The sequence below is a fragment of the Dendrobates tinctorius genome, unplaced genomic scaffold, assembly GCF_039654945.1.
Source record: "Dendrobates tinctorius isolate UK_male_01 unplaced genomic scaffold, ASM3965494v1 ptg000143l, whole genome shotgun sequence".
Taxonomy (NCBI): domain Eukaryota; kingdom Metazoa; phylum Chordata; class Amphibia; order Anura; family Dendrobatidae; genus Dendrobates; species Dendrobates tinctorius.
The window spans coordinates 31,457,705-31,472,599 of record NW_027361810.1 but is presented as its reverse complement, the minus strand read 5'-3'; the positions used below and the strand labels follow the sequence as shown (position 1 = coordinate 31,472,599).

At 45.3% G+C, this 14,895-nt stretch overlaps 1 protein-coding gene across 6 annotated transcripts in view; it reads left to right on the top strand.

The window, feature by feature from the left end:
* Positions 1 to 14,895, top strand: part of RBMS1 (RNA binding motif single stranded interacting protein 1) — a 210,844-nt gene that overhangs the window by 163,587 nt on the left and 32,362 nt on the right. For 4 of the 6 annotated variants that reach the window (XM_073545720.1, XM_073545721.1, XM_073545719.1 and 1 more), the window contains exons 8-10: positions 107 to 165; positions 1,368 to 1,461; positions 13,034 to 13,084. In XM_073545720.1, coding sequence (XP_073401821.1) covers positions 107 to 165; positions 1,368 to 1,461; positions 13,034 to 13,084 — 204 coding nt within the window. The remainder of the gene's footprint in view (positions 1 to 106; positions 166 to 1,367; positions 1,462 to 13,033; positions 13,085 to 14,895) is intronic. The other 2 variants (XM_073545725.1, XM_073545722.1) reach the window with 1 other exon arrangement.

Here is a 14,895-nt window from a genome sequence, read left to right as displayed (position 1 = left end):
AATTCTTGGATTGGCTTTATTCTGTTTTTCGAATTGACATCTGCATATTATGTGTGATGTTCATAAGGACGTTTTCTTTTGTCTTTTTTTTTTTTTTTTTTTACAGGCTGGAATGACGCTGACTTATGATCCCACTGCTGCTATTCAAAATGGGTATGTCAGAAGGTGATTTTCCCAACTCTAAACTTTTTTTTTAATTTCATGTTTGTGTTGTCAATTTAGTGAACTATCCAGTGCCTCCATGTAATAAATAACAGGGGTTCCGACCATGGAATAGTGGTAGGGTTTACCAGACGCCTTAACAGTTGCCCCAAAGGACAGGAAAACGTTTACCTTTCTTCCACCATATCAACTAGAATTTTTATTAAGATTTTTTTAAAATGAATAATGTGTTATGCTCACCACGATATTATTAAAATATAACTCGTGGACCAAATTCCTATTTTATGAATTTTCCCATATTGCTGTTTAATTGTGAGCACTGTTTTTCTGTTCTGAAATAGTTTTGTTGCTGGTTTGTCTGCAGTAGACAACAGTGTACTTGTGCCTTCAGGGGCCGCCACCACAATTGATAAAACTGAACACCAAAAGTTCTCCTGACATGTTTCGCCACTAAACCGACTTCATCAGAAGCACAAATGCTTATAGCATATATCCCTTCTACCTCTGATGATCTCGGCCTAGTGACTAAACATGTCTTATGTGTTAGTATTTATTAATTGTGCTAATAGTTCCTTGACTATAGGGGTTTGTGTTGAGAAATACTGCTCTCAATTAGACAACGGTATTGGAAAATCTACGTGGTCCTGCATTAATTTTTTTACCGTAAAAAAAAACAAAAAACAAAAAAAAACAAATGGGCCATACGCTTAAACCTTTTTTTTAATTTTTTTATTTGCTTCTCATATTTTAAGGTTTATTCCCATGTTTCACATTTCTGGCATATCCAAGGGATATTTGACGAGGGGTGTTATTAAAAATGGAACCACGTAATGCACAGCTGTCAGAAGATAGATTGCTGTGCTTGTGCCGTTCTCTCCTAAAATTTCAAGAAAATTATGTGGATGTGCCAAATTTTAAACGATGGGTTGTAACCATTTGATACTAAAACGTACGGTATATCTAAAATATGAACCTGCATCTTCTTTGTGTAACCACATCCATTGTGTTTGAAGCCCCTTCCTCTCATTGCAAGTCTAGATTATGTATTGCTTTCGTCATTCCTCTAAAATACATGCACTGAAGGCCACCGTGCTTAACTATGGGATTATCTTGTAGCTCACATTTCATAGTATAGCTTTTCATTCATCATAGGGTGACACTTTAGGCTTTTTTTTTTTTTTTTACTTATTTTATATATTTTGCAGGTTCTATCCCCCGCCATACAGCATTGCCACAAACAGAATGATTACCCAAACATCCATCACCCCCTATATTGCATCTCCCGTCTCAACGTACCAGGTGAGTCGCTCATAACCCGAGAAGCCACAATTCTTTCAATGAGATTGTGGATTTCAGCAGTGATAACCGATATCGCTGTCATTAAGGACACGTTCAGTATTTGGTCAGTATTTTACATCAGTATTTGTAAGCCAAAACCAGGAGTGGGTGATAAATACAGAAGTGGTGACTGGTTTCTATTATACTTTTCCTCTGATTGTTCCTCTCCTGGTTTTGGCTGATCTGTGGGATTGAGCCCATTATCACTTTAAGTTGGTGTAATTAAAGAGCCATGTCTAGTGCATTGTACTGGTTCTCTTTGGTCGGCTACATGAGCCTCTATATTCTCATGACCTGCAAGGAGTCAAAGGGGTTGAACTATTCCTTTTGAAGAGTCGCACTGAACTGCTAAATTGACATCGCACTAGCTTAAGCCCCCGTCACACACAGCGATCTCGCTAGCGAGATCGCTGCTGAGTCACAAGTTTTGTGACGCAACAGCAATCTCACCAGCGAGATGGCTGTGTGTGACACCTGTCAGCGACCGGCCCCCCTGCCGGGTATCACTGATCGTTGTGGAAAGCCCTGGACATTTTTTTGATCGTTGGTCTCCTGCTGGCCAGCACGCATCGCTGCGTGTGGTAGGGGGGAGAGCAGCGACCAGCGAGCTCCCAGCTCGTATCCAAGGTAAACAGCGGGTTTCTAAGTGCCGCGCGGCGCTTAGAAATCCGCTGTTTACCTTGGTTACCAGCTCCCTGCATCAGCGCGCTGGTATCTAAGGTAGACAGCGACGCGAGAGCTCGTTGTCGCTGGTGCTGTTCGCTGGTGAAGCTGCCTGTTTACCTGCGACACACCAGCGATCCTGACAAGTTCATATCGTTATCGGGATCGCTGGTGAGTCGCTATGTGTGTTTAAAAATCCTTCGCACATGCGCGGTGGTTCCCTGCCTGCCGCGTCCCTAAAGGCATCCGCACGGCTCCGCTGGACATCTGTGCAGCTATGGCAGCGGCGCTGTGCTGACGTGTAGCGGGTTGCGGGATTGCCTGAAGTGACGCGGCGGGACAACAGAGACCGTCTGCGCACGTGCGGCCCCTCAAAGATGGCACACGCCACATTCCCTGATTTTACTCCCCTATATAAATGCGGGTGTTATTAACCGCTACCACACAGCCCCCCCGAGGAAGCCCTGTAGGGCGAAATGCGTCGGGCACTGGTGAGGCGTACCAGGATCCCACATGGGTGAGGAGATTAACTTTATGGCACCATAAATGGCACTTTATCTTATTGAATATTTTAATCTGTGATGTTCTGTGGGCTTGCATTGGCTTATGGGAACCAGCGTATATACATTTGAGAGGATTGTTTCTCTACCCTGGTAATCTCCCTGACAATCTGACTGCTGATTGACTTTTTGTCACGATTGGACTGGCGAGTAAACTGAGACCAGGGTCAACTTTCCTGGCCCTGACACTAGGGGGCACCCTAACTCGCACTGTTCCCCGGGATACCTCAGATGGTGAGGATGCCAGGGCCTCAGCCCTAGCCCTGTCTCCTAGCTTAGCCCTGCGTCTGTCCCCCTCCCGGGGAAGAGAGGTGCTACCGTGTACCGAAGTACACCAACCCGACAGACAGGGGAACGAGACAAGGGTAAAAGAAAATTCCACTCACAAATAATACTCTCACAAGCAACAGAGGTGTACACTAGGGTGTGAAGGATGGGGGGAAGAAAACAAAGCAGGAATGGATGAGGAATCTCCAAGCATACAAACCACACAGTCGTCGCACAATAAACTCCTCCAGCACTCCTAACACCAGCTCCTTTCTCTCTCTCCAGATCCTTGAAGCAAATGCTATCTCAGACAAAGATCTGGCCTGTGGACCTAGTTTTTATAGGAGAGAGGTGTGGTTAACCAAGCACAGCTGAAAGCAGGGATTTCCACATGACCGATTAACCCCTGTCCTGCTGAAAGAAACAAACACCCTCAATACGCCAGAGAAGTGCTTCTTCTCAGCGGCAATGCAGGAGCCAAAAGATGCTGCGGTTCTCTGGCTCTGTTCTGTCGCGGTAACCCCATGACAGTACCCCCCCTTCTACGAGGGACCTCCGGAACCTCAGGGCCTGCCTGTTTATCCGGATGTGCCACATGGAAGGCCCGAACCTGTCTAGCCGCGTGGACGTAAGAAGCTGGAACCCACATCCTCTCCTCAGGACCATACCCCCTCCAATGCATCAAGTACTGCAGTGACCGGCAAACAAAACGAGAGTCCAAGATCTTAGCAATCTGGAACTCCAGATTACCATCGACCATAACAGGAGAAGGTGGCAGGGGTGAAGGTCCAGCCGATGTCACATATTTCTTGAGAAGTGAACAGTGAAAAACATTAAGAATTTTGAAAGTCGGTGGCAGAGCAAGGCGGAATGCTACCGGGTTGATGACGGCTAAGATTTTATAGGGACCAATAAACCAGGGGCCCAATTTCCAAGATGGAACCTTCAGCTTAATGTTCTTTGTGGACAACCACACCCAGTCACCAACACCCACCATACGTCTCCGATCGGCCACACTCTTATACTTGGAACCCATCTTTCGCAAATTATTAGTCACCCCCTGCCATATGGTAGATATGGAAGAATTAAATGAACTAAACTGTGGATGGAACCCATATGCCCCGAAAAACGGGGACTTGCCGGTTGATTCTTGACAGCGATTATTAACTACAAATTCAGCCAACGATAAGTAGGTCACCTAGTCCTCCTGATTCTCAGACACAAAACATCTCAGATGTGTTTCCAAATTTTGATTAATCTGTTCAGTCTGCACGTTAGACTGCGGGTGAAAAGCCAACGAGAGTGACAAATGGATCCCAAGACAGTTGCAAAACGCCCTCCAGAATTTGGAGACGAACTGCACCCCCCGATCTGAGACAATATCGGTAGGAACCCCATGCAGCCTGATTATCACCCTGATGAAGACTTGCGCCAGAGTTTTGGCGTTAGGCAAGGCTGATAGGTTCAGTAAAATGTCTCATTTTATTGCGCTTTCTACCACCACCAAGATTACAGTGTTCCCTGCAGACGCAGGTAAGTTAGTAATAAACTCAACCGACAAGTGAGTCCAAGGTCTGTTGGGGCTCTCCAATGGTTGGAGAGCCCCAGATGGTTGCGCATGCGAAGTCTTAGAACGCGCACAGACATTGCAGGCGGCCACATACTCCCGAACATCCTTATGAGCACCTGGCCACCAAAAACGCCTAGTAGGTAGATCTGCGATGGCCTTATTCCCCGGATGTCCAGCCAGCACTGTATCATGGTGTTCACTGAGGACTCTTAGACGAAGATTGAGCAGCACAAACAGTTTACCCAGAGGACAGGTAGCAGGGACGTCCCCCTGAGCATCAGCAACCTCTTTCAAGATCAGAGCATATTGATGCCATCACTACCCCTTTTTGTAGAATAGGTACCGGTTTGCACTTATCGCCTCCCCCCGGAAAGCAGCGGGGTAAAGCATCTGCTTTAACATTTTTGCTCCCCGGCCTAAAAGTAACAAAAAAGTTTAAACCTGGTAAAGAATAACGCCCATCTTTCTTGACGTGGTGTAAGACGTTTTGCCGACTCCAAGTAAACCAGATTCTTATGATCAGTGATCACCATCACAGGGTGAACCGCTCCCTCCAAAACATGGCGAAAGTTTTTTAGAGAAGTATGCGCATGGTTGTCATTTACCAGGAGACGCACCCTGTGACAAAACAGCCCCCACTCCCACCTCGGATGCATCCACCTCTATGATAAAAGGCCGAGTGACATCAGGCTGAATAAGAATCGACGCAGTAGCAAAACACCTCTTCAGTGTGTCAAACGCCTCCCTGGCTGGACTGGGCCACTTGGAGTAGTCTGTCCCCTTTTTGGTCATATCAGTGAGTGGTTTGGCTACTACCGAAAAGTTTTTTATGAATTTTCGGTAGTAGTTGGTGAAACCTAAAAACCTTTGTAAGGCTAGTTTCACACTAGCGTTTTGGAGCGCAGCGACGGCCTGCGCACGGCCGCCGCTAAGCCCCGCCCCCTGCCGCGCCCCCGCCGGTAGCTCCGCCCACCGGCGCATGACGCTGCATGCGCCCTGCGTCCCCTATCTTTATCACGCGGGGCGCAGGCCGTGCGCAGTATGCGTTTGGCGGTGCATGCGTCCTTTTGACGGTGTGCCGACCTGCGCCAAACGCAACCTGCTGCATTTTGGGTGCGTCGGCGCACCGTCAAAAAGGAGCATGCGCCGCCAAACGCATACTGCGCATGGCCTGCGCCCCCTGTGATAAAGATAGGGGACGCGGGGCGCATGCAGCGTCATGCGCCGGTGGGTGGAGCTACTGGCGGGGTCGCGGCAGGGGCGGGGCTTAGCGGCGGCCGTGCGCAGGCCGTCGCTGCGCTCCAAAACGCTAGTGTGAAACTAGCCTAAGGCCTTCAAGTCCTCAGGACGATCCCATTCCAATACCACCCGGACCTTCGCTGGATCCATGCGAAAATCGGTGGAGGATAATACATATCCAAGAAAAGGGATCTCTTCAACTGAGAACATACACTTCTCTGGTTTGACATACAACTTATTGTCCCGTAGAATGTGGAGAACTTGCCTGACATGTTGCTGGTGTGATTCAAGGTCAGGTGAATATACAAGGATATCATCCAGGTAAATAACCACAAACCTGCCTACTAGGTGACTGAAGATGTCATTAATAAAGTGCTGAAATACGGCGGGCGCGGTCGTCAATCCAAAAGGCATCACTACACACTCGTAGTGCCCCTCTGGCGTATTGAACGCAGTCTTCCACTCATCCCCCTCCTTAACGCTGATGAGATTGTATGCCCCCCTGAGGTCCATCTTAGAGAATCATTTTGCTCCCACAATTTGATTAAAAAGGTCGGGGATCAGAGGTAGCGGATACGGATCATGGATAGTGATAGCATTCAGTTCCCGGAAATCCAGGCAAGGACGTAACCCCCATCCTTCTTCTTGACAAAAAAAAAACCCTGCAGCAAGGGGAGAAGAGGATGGTCTGATATGACCCTTAGCCAGGCTTTCCTTAATATAGTCCTTCATGGCCTGCCTCTCTGGACCTGAGATGTTATAAAGTCTACTCTTGGACAGCTTGGCACCAGATTAATGGCACAGTCATAAGGACGATGAGGAGGAAGCTCTTGGCTCCCCTGCTCTGAAAACACATCCTCTAAGTCTGACAGGTAATTGGGTACGGACTGACTACACACCCTTGCCAACCAGATACCCAAGCAGTGTCCTTGACAGTAAGTACTCCATTTCATCACCTCCCGTGTCTGCCAATCAATTACCGGATTGTGCTCGGCGAGCCAAGGAAGTCCCAGTACTAAGGTGAGGGCAGGCCCTCAAGCACATAACAGCTTAACACCTCAGAATGTATGGCTCCCACCTGTAGTCGCAAGTCATGGACCACCTGCATGAAATGCCCCTGCCTTAGAGGGCCGGAATCGATGGCTATAATGGGTATCTGTCTAGACAAGGTATGTGGGACGAGACCTTGGTCCCGGACGAACTTGGCATCTATCAAATTAAACCCCGCCCCACTGTCCAAGAAGGCAGATACGTCTACCTTATTTTCCCCCATGTACAAAATAGCTGGAAGAAAAAACTGCGTCTTTCCCACCGAGGTTACACGTACACCCGAGTTGCCAACCTCCCCGCAACCCAGGCCCTCTAGTTTTCCTGCGGTTGTTTAAACAAATGACGGGTAGGACATATGTTAACAAAATGACCTCTTTTGCCACAACAGAAACACACTCCCCCCTTACGCCGAACTACTGTATGTTTGCTAGGTTGGGAAGCCGCACCCACCTGCATGGGTTCCACAGTAGGATCTGTACAGACCACGCTCAAACTTGGACCTCCCATCCCCAGAGGTGACTCCTTTTTTCTCTGGCGAAGATGGCGATCAACCCAGATCGCCAGAGACATGGCCGCCTCTAGGGAGTCAGGAGTCTCATAGAGAGCTAAGGCATCTTTCACCCTCTGAGACCCTCACAGAACTGACTACGGAGGGCTGGGTCATTCCACCTAGTGTCGGTGGCCCACCGCCGGAGCTCGGAGCAGTATTCCTCACGGTCTCCTTGCTGAAGTTGGCGCAGAGATGACTCAGCCAAGGAGGCGCGATCAGGGTCATCATACACCAAGCCCAAAGCCTGAAAGAAACCTTCTACTGTCTGGAGTGAGTGTGAGTCAGATGGGAGAGAGAATGCCCATGCTTGTGGGTCCCCCTGCAGGAGCGAGATAACAATCCCCACCTGTTGCTCCTCCGTACCGGAGGATACCGGACACAGCCGGAAATAAAGTTTGCAGGCCTCACGGAACACAACAAGCTTGTCCCGCCCACCAGAGAACCTGTCTGGCAGCGCGACCTTGGGTTCAACAATGATTTGTCTGGATGACGCAATCCCCACACCAGATGTAACAGGGGGTTGTGAAACCACCGTGCGTAAATCTGCCACCTCCAAACTGAGATGCTGCAACTTCCCTGTCAGCGCTGTGATGGGATCCATCATGGATCAGAAAAAGGTTTTTGGTCTGAGATAATGTCACGATTGGACTGGCGAGTAAACTGAGACCAGGGGCAACTTTCCTGGCCCTGACACTAGGGGGCACCCTAACTCGCCTTGTTCCCCGGGATACCTCAGATGGCGAGGATGCTGGGGCCTCCGCCCTAGCGCTGTCTCCTAGCTTAGCCCTGCGTCTGTCCCCCTCCCCCCTCCCGGGGAAGAGAGGCGCTACCGTGTACTGAAGTACACCAACCCCGTGACACTTTTTTACTGTGTACAGATGTATTTTCACCATTAGTAACAGCGTCTATTGATAAGAGGGATGGTTCCTCTATACCCCCATTTCATCCAGTCATTTGATTTAAAATTTACTGTTTAAGGTCTTCCTTACTTATAGGTGCCTAATCTATACCTGATATGCTCACTATAAACTTCACCTCAGGAGTATTACTCATTCCTATTTATCCTTTTGTACGATGTCTTGTTAAATTTTCAATAAAATAAAGGTTTTTTTAAGATAAAAGCAAGATTCTTTTCTTGGGGCATTTTTTGTCTCTGGTGTTCCCCTGTAGGTTTAGTATTATTATTGGGAGTTGCCCATTAATGTTGACTATGTATTGATAAGTGACTATTGACAGGCATCATTCCTTTCTTTGCACAAGTTCATATCGTTGTTGGGATCGCTGGTGAGTCGCTATGTGTGACATGGCCCTTAGTCGTAAGAAGTCCTTTCTGGTGTCATCTGATGCAAGTGCAGTGAGCACGTGAAGCCTAGATTAGAAAACCGCGCTTTTCTGCACCATGATATACAAAGCTTTCGGATGTCTTGTCAGACTGACTCTTCTGAGAAGTGGCTCCACCTTCCTGACTCCTTACAGGTCATTACAATATAGCGTATGCTGTTTTGAAAACACTTTCTATGTTACGCTGTGTCGGACAGAATAATAAAGGACACGATTGTTAGTGGGTTACTGTTCTGAACATCGGGTTGTTGGTGGGTTTGTGGATTTAATTCCTGACGTCTTCCCTTTTAATATGGGCCATCAATTTTGTAATAGTGGTAGAGACCCAAGAATCCAGAGATTATTAACACAGGCACAGCGCCACGTGTATACAAGGTCAGACCTCACCCGCCATACCCTGATGACCAATCCTAAATGCAGACTATCACTGTTTAGTCCTGGAATTCCCCTTTAAGGGATTATACATAGTCTAGTTAGATATATTACTTTATGTACTGCCAATCCGCCTGTGTGTTTTTAATAGCGGCATGATGACCTAGATCCTAAGGCCGCCATGAAAACACTTTATTAAGTTATATCATGCAGCTCTCCTTCCCCCCAAAAATATGATTTTATTTAGAAGTCTACGAAGCCTCCGCACACAATAGATGTAATTTGCTTAAATGGAAAAATAGAGTCACGAAACAGTCAAATTAGTCCAAAAACTAGTAACATAATAAAAGCCCAAAAATTCCTTCTCAGCCAAACCGGGAAACCGTCATATCTAGTTTAAAGACTTTTAGTCCTGCCAGTTATTGCAATTTTAACTTCTTTTTTTTTTCTCCGTCTATATTTCATCATTTTATTTGCACGGTATTTCAAGATTTTGTTTATAAGAAAAAGTATAATAACGCTTTAGAACAAATTCTGGGCTTCCATAGCACAGCTGTTCATAAAAAGTGAAACTCATTATTCTCTCTGCTTGGCAGAGACAAGTACGTTGGGTCGCGCTTTCAACCACATGGTTTGGCCGGGGACATGGGTGGTTAGAGTTTGACTGAAGTTTGAGCTCACGGACACTGGCAATTTTTGAGTTAAATTAAAAACTTCCATGGTATTTTGGGTATATGCAAGTCAAATTAAAATGTGGATCCCAGGATTGGCCACAGACCACCGGTAATATATATTTTTGAGTTGTGATGTCGGCAAGAGTTCAACCAGACTCATTCCTTTCAAAAACTGGGAGTTTGCCTGTGGCCTGCGCTAGAGAATGGTTGTATTGTTTTGTCCTCTGTACGGTTCCTGCTATGTACACTGATGAAGGGGCCATTTGTCCACCAGTCTATGTATGAAAATGCAAAACTTCACTTTGGATCATTGTCATCCCGGTGTCATTTTCAGATTTTCAGGCATTGGACTAGAAAAGCTAGATGAGACCCTTCTGTCTGGATGGTCCCTTTTAAGAGGCATGCACATGGCGTTTCCTCACCTTGGATACCAATGGAGTATGATAAATGAGGGTCCCACGGCATCACATGACCTTTTTTTTTTTTTTTTCTTTTTCCTTAGCCTAACAAGTAAAAGCAGGTAGTTGCTACCGGTCTGTTGTGCCCGAAGCCAATCTTTATCGGCACAGACCGCTCCTGCCAGTGATTCAGTGGCTTCCTCTGATGTCACGTCGCCAGAGCAGCAACTTCTTTTCCACTCTGCTCTGTTGATAGGGCGTGACTGCCAACATCATCCTGATTGACAGCCAGTTCCCTGCTGCCTAACTGTGGGGAGCCAGCTGTCAATCAGCATGACTGCAGCAGTCGCTCCCAATCAACGCAATAGCCTGGAAGACGAAGTGTTCTGTTGATATGGAGCAGCTGGATAGAGCGGTCGGTCATCGCTCTGATTCGGCGCTGCGTAGAATACACAGGTAGGCCAGGGTCAGACATGCGAGAAACTCGCACGAGTCTCTCGTCAATATCCAGGACTGCTGCCGGCACTTGGGACCGGAGCGTGCGGCTGCATAGAAATACAAGAGAGCCTGTCGCCAGGTTTTTCAATCTAATGTAGGGCCATCACCTGTATATAAGTCCCCAATGATCTCTGCATAACACAAAAACTAGCTGCTATTATGCTCTCAAACGGTCCGGTCCACTGGGCATCGCTGGTCTTGATCTTGTGCCTCCGCTCTTCTTGCAATCGCCGTCCTCCTTCTTGCTTCATGTGAATGGCCTGTCCTACGTCATCCACACTGCGTCCTCCATCTCGCTCCTGTTTAGGCGCGCACTTCTCTCTGCCTTCATGATAAATGCATTTATTAAAGCAGCCATGTCAGGAGAGGCGACGAGTCCTCTATAAGCTGCTGCTGCTGCTAGCCTGGACTCGCTTATCAGCTAGATAGCCGCCGGCATGGATGACAATAAATGGCGGCCATGCTTTACTGATACATACGGACATGCCTCATTTCACAACCGGTCCCCTGTTATTTTTAAAAGTGCCTGCTCTGCAGAACGTCTTTAATTTCTCCCTTCAGCTTCACTTTTCGTGTGACTTGTATTATAGCAAGGATACAGATGTTAGAAACGCTTCGGACTTTGTCCTTTTTTTTTCTGTATGTTTTTACCATCTTTGCTGCAGAATTACAAAATGTTCTGTTTGCCGTGTCTAGACAGAGCGCACTCGATTCCTGCTGTTCCTCTTGCACTATATATGATCTCCAAAACAGATGGCAGAGCTGAAATAACGTATAGTGGCGGCGTACATTAACACCGGGACGGACACCAGGGTTTGAACATTAAATATTTGCTGCTCGTATTGGCCTGATTTATCATTTCTCAGTGAATGTGTAACACAGAAATGAAATAAAGGAATAAATCCTAAAGCATGACACCGCTCTGCTCTGTCGAATTAATCACCATCACCCTTAGCCTATAGGACACTCAGTTTTAGCAGTGAGTGCGGGGATAGTGTGTGCGCGCTCCCTGGACAGCTTGCCCACCAGTGTCCTTTTCTGTGTTTTATTTTGTTTTTGGTTTTTTTTGGTTTTTTTTTTTGGTTTTCTTGGTTTATGTAGAATTCTAAATGTTGTCACTTTTTGTTCAAACGCTGTGAATATTTTACTGCTGGATAATCTTTACTGAACTTGTAGCAGTGAGTTCAGGGATAGTGTGTGCGATCCCTGGAAAGCTCGTCCACCAATGTTCTTTCCCCTTGCAAAATATTGACAGCAATTCCATAAAAAGTGACAACATTCAGAATTCTACAACTGGATAATCCTTACATTTTTACTGAACTGGATTGTTATTTAGACTAGTGCTTCCTTTGGCCTTGTTCACATGCTGCACACTTGATGCATATTTTAGTTTTGTTTGTTTTTTTATTACCAGTGATATACATAAAAAAAGCAAAAAATCAGACTGTCCTCATTATGGAGTTTGATTTGCCACCCCGAACAGGATAGCCCAATGTTTGCTGTCCTCTCTATGCCCCTTAGACTAACTCTGTACCCCTTGGCTTGCTTAAAAGTGCAGTTAAGAACCCCCACAAACACATAGTCACCCGCAAAGGAAGGCAGGGCCCCATGGAAGGCAAATGATCACCCCCTCTGGAATAGAGGTCTTTGGATGCCTAGATTTCTGCTCTACCTGTGATGCATTACTTGTAGACAGCTGCTTCTATCCTGTACCTTGAAAATGACTGAGACAAGCAAACATTTGGTTATGATTTGCCCACAAATTCTGCCTTTTTTTTTGCACTTTATTTTATTTTAGTTAAACACATTCTATTATACTGTATGTGTTTTTAAGTTTCTAAAGAATCCTCCTGCTACAGTTTTAGATGAAAAGGTATAAACAATTAGCCCAAAAGTCATATTGTGTCCATTGTGTGTCCGACCACAGAAATATAGTAATTGAGTAATTAGAAATTCAATGTCTACAGTCAGATTATTTTTGTTTTTACATATGTCTTGATTTGCCAGAAGTCAGCTTCAGTGACTAATTCTACCATCTTACTGGAAATTTATGTACACAAAGTCAAAATTGCTAAATTTACAATATATCCGCCCACGAGGAGCCCATTTGTGTTCATACGTGGGAAAAAAAAGCTACTATACGTGTAAATAAATGATAGGGAAAAAAATAAAGTAGGTATTTTTTTCATTGTTATCCATAATAAAGTTGGATATATAATGTTACCATAATACTGTGTAGCTGAAATGTCCATGTTTTGATGGGGTAGGGGTGAGAAAAGGTGCACTAACTATCCTAATGGATACTGATGGACTGATTATATAATTGTTCTTCTTTCTTTTTTTTTTCCTAGGTGCCAAGTCCTTCTTGGATGCAGCCACAGCCATATATCATGCAGCACGCTGTAAGTTCTTTAAATGTTTAGGCCATAAAGACGAATAACCGCGTTACAGAAGATAACTGCATTGACGAACTTGTATAAACGGGTTCAAGTTTCTGTTTTTAGCGATTTAATCTTTATAGGGATCGGAGCTCTGTATCAAAGCTCCATGATTTAGCTTACACAGCAATGGTAAATTCTGCCTGTCTGTCACCATTCATAGGATTTAATAGCACATCTGTCTTCATGGAGCTCCCCCTGGTGGTGACAAAATGCAGCAGAATTTTGTGTTACTAGTACATAGATCGGCACGGAATGTTGGGACTTATTTTGTAGACAGAAAACCTTTTTAATTATAGGGATTGGGAAAGGTCATACTTCTTTCCAAATACTTTTCATCAGTTGTGTGAGAAATAGAAAGAGAATAAATGTCATTTCATTCTTGCAAGATCACGCAGATTATTGCAGTTATTGGCATTGAATCCTCAGCTTATGGGAATTAACTATATGCTTAGGTCACCAATAATTTACAGAGTATATTACAAAAGAAATCTGATTAGTATTGCAACAAAATAAGGAACGTATCGGATAGATGTACGGAAATAAAAAATATATATTTCTATATCTATCTACATACAGAAAAATGAAGCGGCACAACATGCAAAAAATTCATGCAAACAATCTCCTAATCCGTTTGATATATAAAGATAGAGGCACCACTCCATTAATAAGCAAAAAGTGTGGATTTTATAAAGTCCACACTTTTTGCTTATTAACGGAGTGCTACCTCTTTTTATCTATATCTATCTGATACGTTCCTTATATTTGTTGGAACCCTCATCTGGCTTCCTTCGTAATATACTCTGTAAGACTCGTCTGAATTTAGTGCCCTATTCTTTCTTTACTGTAAAATGGAAGGAAGAGTGGCACTGTTTCTGGGGAGGAAGAGGAAAAAAAAATATAGTATTACCTTTAACATAGTATTACCACAGTTTTCTGTGACTTAAATATTTGACAGGCCCTTAGATATTGCTAGATCCTCAGTGATCAGCTGGTACTTGGTGCCAGGTCCCTCAGAATTGGACAGTGTAAGGAGCCGAACCAGCACAGCGCTATACACTGCACAGTGGCCACTCTAGGGTACTGCAGCTTATCTCCCATTAAAGTGCCCTGGGAGCTGAGCTCCAGTACTTGAAACCGACTACTTACACCGCGTGTGAACATTTTCGTCTCCTTAAAATAAGTACTCGTGGCTGGCACGGTACCAAGCAGACCCTCGACTATCTGATATTGATGTCTTATCATAAACCTGATTTTGGGTTTTTTTTTTTCGCTATCTGGTGGTAATGGGGCAAGTTCCTTAGTCGATATATTTGGAGCATGTAATGTGGTGATAAACTGGCAGCTGGATCCCTTGTGCCAGGTTCTCATTACGGGCAGACGCAGGTGACTGATAACTCCCAGCAGGCATCGTCCAACGTTAGAAATCCTAAGAAGGGAAACAATGGAGTTGACTCGGTACATAAGTTCTGCATGTGACAAACCCTGGCTATGGAGTGTTCTGTAAATTAGGCGATTGTTTAAGCTTTCCAGTACCTGTAATTTATTCAGGCACTCTCTTTTGTAAGGTGAAGTGCACACACCTCTCTGAGTAAACACCATGCCCGTATTTATTCATTTAGCCCGAGGACCATTCATTTTTCACATCTGTTCTGTTCGCTCACCAGAGCTAAACGATCTCCGATTCTTTTTAAACTGGCAGAGTATTAAAGTGAACGTTTTTAGCTCCAACAATGGGTGGTTCACAGCAAAGAAAGAGACGAGGCACATATAGA